This window comes from Hydra viridissima, unplaced genomic scaffold (assembly GCF_058129835.1).
Source record: "Hydra viridissima isolate aposymbiotic clone 2 unplaced genomic scaffold, HvirCarnegie_v1 scaffold_1, whole genome shotgun sequence".
Lineage (NCBI taxonomy): Eukaryota > Metazoa > Cnidaria > Hydrozoa > Anthoathecata > Hydridae > Hydra > Hydra viridissima.
Genome location: NW_028324300.1, coordinates 3,534,623 through 3,545,918, shown reverse-complemented (window position 1 = coordinate 3,545,918; position 11,296 = coordinate 3,534,623). Strand labels below are relative to the sequence as shown.

The 11,296-nt window shown below is 25.7% G+C and overlaps 1 protein-coding gene across 1 annotated transcript; it reads right to left on the bottom strand.

Annotated features, from left to right (window-relative positions):
* Positions 1–222: 222 nt before the first annotated feature.
* LOC145188141 (deoxyribonuclease-1-like) lies at positions 223–10,228 on the bottom strand. The gene is made up of 10 exons (XM_090094581.1): positions 10,135–10,228; positions 6,080–6,209; positions 4,839–4,927; positions 2,641–2,724; positions 2,393–2,511; positions 1,104–1,251; positions 871–984; positions 646–742; positions 502–544; positions 223–399 (listed from the first exon to the last, which is right to left on the bottom strand). The coding sequence occupies exons 1-10, from the start codon at positions 10,182–10,184 to the stop codon at positions 383–385; spliced, it is 891 nt and encodes a 296-aa protein (XP_089950707.1). The 5' UTR covers positions 10,185–10,228; the 3' UTR covers positions 223–382.
* Between the last annotated feature and the right edge of the window lie 1,068 nt (positions 10,229–11,296).

Here is an 11,296-nt window from a genome sequence, read left to right as displayed (position 1 = left end):
GCGCTGCATCATCTTATGGCATCATCATCTTATGGCATCATCATCTTATGGCAGTATTTTGTATCAACAAAAACTTCCTATCAAATTCACTCACAAAACAGACGACCTTTTCAACTTGAAATGGCATAAAAGAATAAACTTAAAGTCATATATTTTTAGTTTTTATATAAAAAAAATATAAGAGTATATAACGCGGTACTTTTAAAAAATATAATGTTAATATTTAATTTATAAATTTAATTATGAGCTACATACGTATAAAAAGATCGAATATTTTATAAAAGAACAAGCAAAAAAAACATAACAAAAAAAGGTGTAAAGTCATAATTATGTCATAATTATGTCATAATTATCATATATCTCATAATTCTGTATTATTCTTTTAGTTTTTCTTTCGATCTAAAAAAGAGTAATTATATATTAACAATAAAATTAGATAAAAGGTTGAAGTTTTATAAAGTAGAGGTAAAACATAGAAATCAAACACAAAAAAAAGAGTACTTATTTCAAACTGAACAGGATAATGATCGCTGATTCTTAAAGCCTAAACGAAAAATTGCGAATGGAATTTTAAAAATTATGAAAGAACTCTGACATTCTTTTCAAATTTATCAGAAAAAGAATTCAAGAAGATAATTCAAGTACATTTTCCATGCTGAGTTTATACTGTTCATCGAACTTGAAAGGTTTGGCACTTCCTTCGACGATAGCTTTTTGCAACAAGTCTCCGGTAACAATAATCCTGTAATCAAATGTGTTAAGTGAGTTGTGTTGACTAAAGATGTGGTTTTTACATATTACAAAATTACAAACACAATTTTTCCTTAATGGAAAAACTAATGCTTCAAACAGAAATATTTTGAAAAAAACCTATCAAGCGTAGCACTATTCTCAGACACTGTAGTATCCTCATTTTCAAGCAACCAATAATACTTCTTATCTGTTTTTAATGCCAACTGGTTCAGCTTTTTTTTTGAAATATATCTAGTTAATGTAATCATCATCATTAATAAACAAATAAAACTTAAAACTGTAACATTGTTGCTAAACTACTGCAACATGACTTTTATAAGAAACGAAATTAAGTATTACAAAGAAGTTACCTTGAGCCAGCGTTAAAGTCTCCCATTATAACAACTGAATTTTGCTTCCATTTGTTTACTGTATAACTGTGCACATTAACCAGTTCTGAAATCTCTTGCTCTGCTGAATCCGGTCTAATATGTACACCAATAATTGCAAATTGATTCACTAAGAAAAGATATGACCAAAAAAATCTTTAAGACACATATGGAAAGGTAGAAAATGTTACCTCTATAAAATTTATATTTTCTATATTGCAATCTTGTACACTAACTTTTTTGCATTAATATTTCCCAAATTTTAAAAAAAGTTTCTCCTTTAAACGTGAGATTTTTACCTTCTAACTGTATGGAAATAGAAGTAAATATGTAAATGAATATTGATGAGTGATATTGTGTTGCACATGCATAATAAATATATAAGTGATGTGTTGTATATAAAAAGTTATTGTTAGGTAGTATTGTGTCGTATCTTTCTGTTTTTATTAATTCCCTAAAATTTTGCAAAGCACAACAAACATATCTACTTTTTTTTTTCAAAGTAGCATTTCAATTTTTTGCTGAGACTTATTTGATGAGTATTAGAATTTGATATTTTTAATCCTTGTTACAACTAATATTACTACAATTACAAAACTAATATTACTACTAATAAAATTTCAATATATAATTGCTGCTTTTAGTATTAGAATTTATTTTTAGTTTCAGAATAGCAAGACATCTAAATGCATCTTTCAATTTTCTTATAAATATGAAGACATCTAAATGTATCTCTTAATTTTCTTATGAATACAAACACATCTAAATGCATCTTTCAATTTTTTTATGAAGACGAACACATCTAAATGCATCTCTCAACTTTCTTATGAATACAAACACATCTAAATGCATCTTTCAATTTTTTTATGAAGACGAACACATCTAAATGCATCTCTCAACTTTCTTATGAATACAAACACATCTAAATGCATCTTTCAATTTTTTTATGAAGACGAACACATCTAAATGCATCTCTCAACTTTCTTATGAATACAAACACATTTAAATGCATATTTCAATTGTCTCATGAAAACATCTTTTTGGTATATAAATTGAAAAAAAAAAAACTTTCATTGAGACCAAACTTCAAAAGATTGTTAAAAGGTCTTAAAATCTTATTTATAAGTTAATGTAAAACTAAACAGAACAAATGTAATTTATGAGGTCTTGTACTCAATAAAATAAATTTGAAAACAAAATACCATAGAAAAAAAATGCTTTGGTGGTCATAACTATCTGTTAATGCACACACTAAAAACTCGTAACATTACCTAAAGTGATTTTTGATTTAAACAAAACAATGAAAGGTTCTCTTTCAAATGTGTCTTCTTGTAATTCCTCTGATCCATCATCATAATGAAAAGAATCTGCAACTTCAAACAGATCACTCCTTTAAAGTTAATGGAATAATATTATTTAATTGAAAGTTGTTTAAATCATTTATAATATACTTTTGTCATATTTATCAAAAATCAAATTTATTTGCACAATTGTGTAATGTTTGTAGTTTCAGCCATACCGGTAAATATAAACATAATTCTCTTTATAACTTGTTCTACCAACATAATCACTCAAAATGAACTTGAATGGTTTCTTTGAAAACCTGAGATAAGAAAAATATGAAAGTCAATTTTACACCAAGTCCAATATCATAATTTAAAATATGTAAAAACATCATTATTTAACATATATCAAAATATCAAAATTTAACGTAATAATATCTGCTGTTTAAGCCACCTAATACTTTTAAGTTCTTTTTCTTCTGCAGGACCAACAAAAATACATTTATGTCAATAAATCATTTGCAGAGCGTTTTCCAGCTAGGCTAATATATTTGTTACAACCAAAGTAAAAAAGAATGAAAATCCAAACTCAACTCTATCTCAAAGAATGAAAAATTACTCAAAAAAACAAACTAAGTGTCAATGATAATTATGACACTTCCTTAATAGATCAAACTTAACTTCCTTAAATAAACAAAGTAGAGTTTTGGCAAGAAAAAAAATCAAGTAAAAGGAGAAAGTAAGTCTAGAAACTTTTGTCCATTTAAAGCAATCCTACTAGACAAAATTTTTTTCAGCTTTAGACACATTTACAGGGTGCACACAAAAGTGCAGAATTTTTTTGAAGATTGTTTTATAACCATAGATACAGAAATATTTCTTTTTTTTTTTTTTGTAATTATTCTTTTAAAAATTGACATTTTTAAAAGAATAATTACAAAAAATATACAGATACTTTTAGCCTTTTTTTCATTACAGATGAAATAAAAGAGAATTTTCTTTTGAATTCTTGGTTTATATTAGAAGGAAGCAAAGTTAAAAAAAAAACAAACTCTCAAAAAAAAAATTTGTAACAAAAGCTGGTAAAAAAGTTTGTACTTTTTAAGTAGAAAAATAAAACTCATAGCTATAAAACTTTATAAACCTATTCACACAATGTTTATGATAAAACATTGTGCTTTTCAAATAATTCCAGTTTAAATGGTTTGTGCACAAATTATGAGAGTTTAGAGCAAAATGAAATAGTAAATAATTTCATTTACATTAAAAGATGTTTCCTTTTAAGTGTTATTAATTTCTTTTCCAATGTCAAACTGCCCAGCAAAAAATTGATTATTTTACTGGTCTTAACATTAGTATTGCATTTTATACCTGCAAAAGTACATCTTGGATTGTAATCTGAATAGACAATCAAACAAACAACAATGATTAGCCCAGTGATAATAGATAGTTAGATGATTTTAAAGAGATAAGTGGAATATGCTGCAGGAAGTGACAATTTTACTTAAAACACATCAAGTAATGATGTGCAATTAAAAAAGGAGTTAATTCAATTTAAAAAACTGCTATGTCTGCTAATATTTAACAGCCAAACCAAAAAAACTTTTCTTTATAAATGTATTTTTTCTTTTAAATAAAGAAAGCATTAACTAGTCTAAAAAATGGCTATTCCCCTCCCCCTTCCCTCCACAAATAATTAGACAGTGTTATACATAACTAAACCACCTTATTTTTTGAGTTATTAATACCATCATACAGCTTTTCATGAGTTCTACATTTTACAATAATTGACCAGATGATAGCTAATAAATTGACTATTCTAAGATCAAAAGAGTATGGTAAAAAATTTGAAATCCTACAAATTTTTAAAGTTCAAATACCTTTCCCACAAAAAAACTTAAAATGCATGTGATCTCATGTTATGCTATTCAATAAATAGTAAAATTTTTTCTAAAAGATAAGTAACTACATACTCTGGCTTCAAAAAAATATTGTTTTTGTTTTTGCAAAATATATAAAAGCAGCTGACATTTTGACAAAAACATTTTCTTTTTTTTTTTGCATGAGTAGAAAAACATTCAATAATTTGGTAGCACACAAAAGTATGTTGATAATTACATTTTGTTTTGAATAACTTAAAATATGAAGTTATCTTTTAGGATGACACCCTGAAGCAAGATTTGAGAACAATCTTTCTTGAAATTGAGAACAAATTTAGGTCAATGTCAGCTTTGGTTTTTCTTTTATGGTACTTAAAGCAAAAAACTTCAAACAAAAAAATCTAAAAAAACAAAATGCTTTTTTTTTTTTATTGAAACCACTGTATATCATAAAAACTTAAAGTAATAAAAATAATCTGGGTTAAAAGTTAATGTTTTTAGCAATAACATATAATACCAATAAAAATCATATATCAATAAAAAGTAACATTTACTTTGCAAGCTTATCAACAAATGCTTTTGTGTAGACTTTGTCTTTATCTTGAACCTCTTGGAGCAAAACAACATCAAAATTTGATAAAATCTAAATTTTAAATAAGAAAACTTCTTTCAAAGAATTGAAATTTAAAATTTTTTTTTAACGCTATATTTAAATGCCAAAGATGTCAGGACCATATCACTTAAAGGACTAAGATTGAAATATTTTTTTAGAACTGTTTTTAAAAATATTTACAATATAAATACTCTTATAACGATAAAAATACTTGTGTTTTGAGCCCCCCACTCTTATACCAATAAAAATAAATGCGTTTTGAGCCCCCCACTACTTTTTGAAAAATATATAACTTTACTTATTTCATGCTTTTTTTGTAATTTGTCCATTGCAAATTTGTTTATGTTATTGTGAAAATTCAGTCTTTCCATCTTGAAAAAATGTATGACATAATTGCTATTCAAAGCATTATGTAACAAATGTTAGTAAAAAATTTACTTTCATACCAAGAATTTTTAGAAAATTTGAAGATTAAAAAAAAATCATGTCTCAGGAAATCTTACTTAACTACTTTACAATTGCTTTTTAGAAGATCACTGTGAAATATTTATAAATTATAAGCATCAGTTCAAACTTTTAATTTTATAACTTGTTTGGCAACAGATCCAGAAAAACATAATTGTGTCTATTTTTCTAGTTTAAAAATGTTAACTTAATGGTAAACAAATCCTTAATCCAATGTTGATTCTTTCCTGTAAAACCAGGACAAAACTTTTTATTTAAAGGATATTATTTATTTGATTAGATATGTTTCACTTTTTAGATTTTACATTTTAAAATTAATAAATGAAAATATTTGTATTACTTTTTCAGTTAAGTTATTATTTTTTAGAAAAGTTTGTTTTAATACTTAAAACAATAAGAAACAAGTGGTCAGCAGATAATTTTTGTGGATTTTTTATCTAGATTGCTGGTTTAGAATCCAAAGAAATCTTCTATTTAATTTTTTCTTGAAATCTTGCCTAAAAAGCAATTTTAAGTTTCGAAGTGTAGAGTTTTAGTAGAGAGAACAGGAGTTTTGAGATAACCACCTAATGAATTTTTTGTCCAATAGATTTCCAAGCTGTTGTTCTATTGCTTCAAATATTTGTATTAATATAATTTATTATGTGAATCAAATTATGTTTTAAAACTTTAAATTTTTACACTTTTATTATATACAAAAATTTAACAACAACTTACTTTCAATAAATAATCAGAAACAAACTCATCATTAAACTTCTTTTCGGCTAACTTTTGGACATTAAATGAACCAATTCGAACTGTTTGTGAAATACTTGAATCTGGAACATCATCAGCATTGAGCAATGCACTTTCAAGAAAATAATAAAACAAATAATTAGGAAAAAATATAACAAAAGACTTTGGAAAAGCCGCTCATCAAAAACCCTCACCATAAAGTGAGCACCAAGTAAGAGAGTGTTTCCAAACCAAAGTTTTATAAAACAAAAAGTATAGCCAAAACTTGCACTGTATATTGAATGGATATATAAAAAAGCATGAATATTCATTTTTATGAGATATTAAATTTTATTTTAAAATGTGAAAATTTTTCTCAGCTCCAACAATTATGAAAAACACAACATAACACCACATAACATATTTTAATGTGGTAATACATCACCACATTTACATCATGTGAAAAGCAAAAAATCCTCAAAATGTGAATAGAACCTTTAAACATTGTTATTTGTTACACAATCCTGATATCATTTCGTTTGTCCCACATATCACATTACTTATATCACTTAACAAAAAGGTAAAAAAATCTCAAAAACTGTGCCAGCAATGCCAAATTATAAGTAGATTGTTCTAGTTAGAATACCAAACAGGAAATGAATTCAAAAACTATTTTTATCTCATTTTAAACAAAATTGATAGGCTTAAGAAAAAAAAGAGGTGAGATATAATAAAAAAGAGATTCAGATGAAAATGGACAATTTGGAGAAAGCAGCCAAAAAAAGACTATTTGGAAGAAAATTATCATAGAAAGCAATAACAAACAAGTGTGGATGTAAATCCAGATGCAAGTAAAATAAATATGTTAAGATATCCAAATTATGTAAAGCAGAAAAACAGTCCAGGAAAATCTCATAACTGCAAAGTATTATCTACATCAACAAAAGTCTTTTATAAAAATTTGCTTTTGTGCATCCTGAAAAGAGTACCTTTAGAAAATTTCAGGAAAGTATGTATTTATCAAACAGAAGGTATTTTTCATTGAAAAATATAGATTTTTTTCATGTACAACAATAATATTTTATATATTATCAATGTGCATGAAAATATGTAAATACTTGTATTATTTAAGGTTTGTATCAGATTTGAAACTAGTAATTATAGTGAATGGAATGCAGGTAGCATCTGTATCACAAACCTATACTGCTTTGTCAGCCATAAGTATCTGAGATGTACAAGAATTAAAGTTGATAAGAATGAATGTTTTTCAAGTAAAAACAGAAAATTCTATTTATGTAAACCATCATTGTAAGAAACTGAGAACCTATGGAGATGTTAGATGATTTTTATGCCAAAGTTACATCTTTTAAAAGTTAAAAATTACTTTAAAAAAGTAATTTTTTAACTTTTAAAAGATGTAACTTTGAACTTTTATCTCAAAAGGAGAAGTAAGAATGAAATATTTATAATTGATTTTTAAATTTTTTTAGATAAACTATTAAAGAAATTTGATTTGAAAAGAACTAAACAAAATTTCCTTCTTAAAAGTGTAAGATTTCACAGGAAGAAAATTTTATGATTTTTTTGTTACCATATTTTAACTACCCTATAGATACCTATTTAACACACAATGACAGTTTTGGTAGAAGAATTTTAACAATGACAATTGACAATTGAAAATTTTTGACAAAGACACTTTCTTTTTGACAAAGAAATTTTTGTTAAAAAGTTAACATGGTTTGGCTACAACTGTAACACCTGGAATTATCATTCAATAACAGGTATTAAATTTAAAATTTATTATATTATAGTAGTATGAGATTGTTATTAAAACTTTATTGATTCATGGAAACCCGCCTTAATAATAAATAAGAATTAGTGAGAAAAACTACTTTATTTATTAGTGAGAAAAAAATACTTTATTTATTAGTTTAAAAAAATAAGTTTTTTATTAATTAGAAAAGATAAGTTATTTATTAGTTAGAAAAAATACTTTATTTATTAATATTAGAAAAAAGGAATAAGGAAATTAATTGTTTGAATATTTGCCATACTTGTGTTAAGATTACCCTTCGCATAGCTACTTGATAAAAATTGTTTAAAATACCGCTGTTAATCATCTTCTCAGATTGCATATTAATCAAGCGGCACTGCATTCGTAAGTCTATTTCTAATTAGATGTCGCATTTATTTTGTTTTAGGATTTCTATATTTAAATTTTTAATAATTGCATAATTAAACTGCCAGTTTTTTTTTTAAAAAAATATAAATACTAATAAACAAAAAACCACTTTAAAAATCTTCTTCCTCAAATATATATATATATATACATATATATATATATATATATATATATATATATATATATATATATATATATATATATATATATACATATATATATATATATATATATATATATATATATATATATATATATATATATATATAAATTTGAGGAAGAAGATTTGATATTGCTATATGAAAACGTTTTCTTAGATATTGATATATGAAAACGTGTTTTTTTTTTCTTTCTTTTTTTTTTTTTTTTTTTTTTCCATGTTGCATCCTTTTTTTTATGATGTTTATTAACAGACTTCATAAATCTGAGCAGAAGATATTTTCGTGATTTTGTTTTAGTTTGTTAACAAATGGAACTCGATGCTTGATACACACTAACATACTAACATACTAACATTAATAGCAATAAGAATAAAAAAAGATAAAAGTAATGACAAGAGGGGTGGGGTTTGTGTTTTTGCGATGATTTGTTACGTGAGGGTGGAGGGAGGAATATTTTGTAAATTTTGTAACGCAACCAATTTTAGATTTAAAAATTAATAAAAATTAAAAGTTCAAAACTTCGTTTGTGTGTGTATAGGGGGGGGGGGGGGGGCGCTCAAAGTATTTTTTTTGGTTGCCACAAGCACTTTTAGTTTGATGATTTATTGCATTAACTGGCATGCATCCTCTTCACTCAAACCCTACCTCTTTTGTACTTTCTAAAACTTAGTCCAGCGTTCACTCAAGTAAGCGTATCAGAAATGGTCAGAAATTGTGTGACGTATTTATGGACGACCCCTTCTTGTAGTTTATATTAAATATATAGCTTTGCATAGTAAATACATAGGATATTCTCACAATTTATGTAATACCAAAGAAAAATTAAAAAAAAGATAATGAACCAAAAATTTATGTTTTTTTGTCTCAAAATTGTCCGAAGGTAAATTGTCCGAAGTTAAGTTGTCCGAAGGTGAAGGGACTTTTTCAAATTGGATACCGAAAAATAAATTCAGTCAACTCCAACATTTAATTTGCATTACAAAATAAATCATTTAGAATTTTTGCAAAAATGATTTTTGAAATATTTTTGCAACTAAAACAAATTCAATGAGTTTAAAATGACAAAAAACCATATGATTTAAAATTACATGGTTCAAGTTAAGCATCAGCGTTTGCTTTATCTGTCACTAATAAATATTTATCTGTCACTAATAAATATTTATCTGTCACTAATAAATATTTACGAATAAAGTCCAAATTTCTATATCAGTCTTTAAAAAAAATCGATATTTGTGATGTTTGTCAAAATAGAACTCTTTATGCATTTAAAACAGCAAAGCTTTTAATGAAATACTCAAAGATTGGTTAAAATCATTTTAACGTTGGTCTAATACATTCAATAGTTTTGTACTTCAAAAAAAATTTATATCTCGTTCGGTAATTTATACTTTTGCACTGATTAACACATTAATGTGGGGATTTTTTTTAAAATTTGTGCTGAGGGGATTAACCAATTTTATCAAATTAGTAAACATGCAAATAGTTTTAAAATATAGACGTTAAAAAAAACAATATTTCAACAACGATATAATGTTAACTTCTCACGATATAACGATAAGTTTAATTTCAATAAGAAAATTTTATTTACGATAAAATGACCATTGAAAGATACCTGTAAAATTATTCCTTAAATATGATTGTGACAACCTCCTACCTACTTGATAACAACCCAAAATACAAAGCATATACAAGTTTTCAAAACGAAATAAAATTACCGTTGCATGATGCAGCAAAGACTTAAAAGCATCAAGGTAAAGCTTCTCATCTTCAAATCACACCTAAGATTTTTAACAATTCAAATAGAAAAATTGAGAGTATTATATAACTCACTAACATATATATCCTCAACATTATATACATGCATATATATATCGCATACATACATATATATTACATATATTATATTATATTATATTATATTATATATATATATATATATATATATATATATATATATATATATATATATATATATATATATATACATATATATATATATACATGTTGATTGCCTTTAAAATATGGCCTGATGTAAAACTATTAGTAAACCTGCTAAATTATCAACATAAGAAAAGAAAATATCTTTCACTTAAAAGAAATATAAATGATGAAAATAAAAATATTTTGATTTCAATTTGATCAGTTTAGAAGGAAGAGGATGTGTTTGTTGTTATTTTAATAAACATTTTGCTTTATTTTATGTAATTACGTCACGGTTTGTAAATTTGGGACACTAATACCACTGAAATATCGGTTTTGGAGTGGTTGCCTTGCGTAATTTACGGTTTGTTTGTGAATCAACTTGTTGGTCTTCTGCAAAGGACTGTGAGGTGGAGATTACTGAGGTTGCTGTATCGACGATAGTGAACAACTTGGAGTTTCTCATTGCTGTCAGACAAACTAACACTGGTTACTGTGAAGCAATCACCAAGCTAGTGTCCAACTTGAGCAAATGTTGTTAAAGATTTGGTTCCATTTATCAAATTGGGCTTGATTTAGAGCAGATTCAAGTTTCCCCACTCCATTCTTAAATAACCCAGTTTTTGTTAAATTTGTGCCATGCTTTGTGTAGAGAGAGATTCTTTGAAGACTTGTTGTGCTGCTTAGGATCATAGAAAGAAAAAAATTGTTAAAGCCAGCTTTTGAACTGTTAAATTAAAACAAATACGAAAATGAAAATTTGCTTCAAAGTCTCGTTAAAAAAATTTACTTCTTCTTATTGTATATCTTACTTGTATTATATATCTTACTATCTTCTTATTCTACAATATCCTTTTGAAATTTAAGCTGACTGTTGTGGTGATTTGGGGATTGAAGCTGTTAATTTGCAAAGTGGATGCTTTTCTTTCTCTCTGAATTTTGCAATTAAGCAAATCA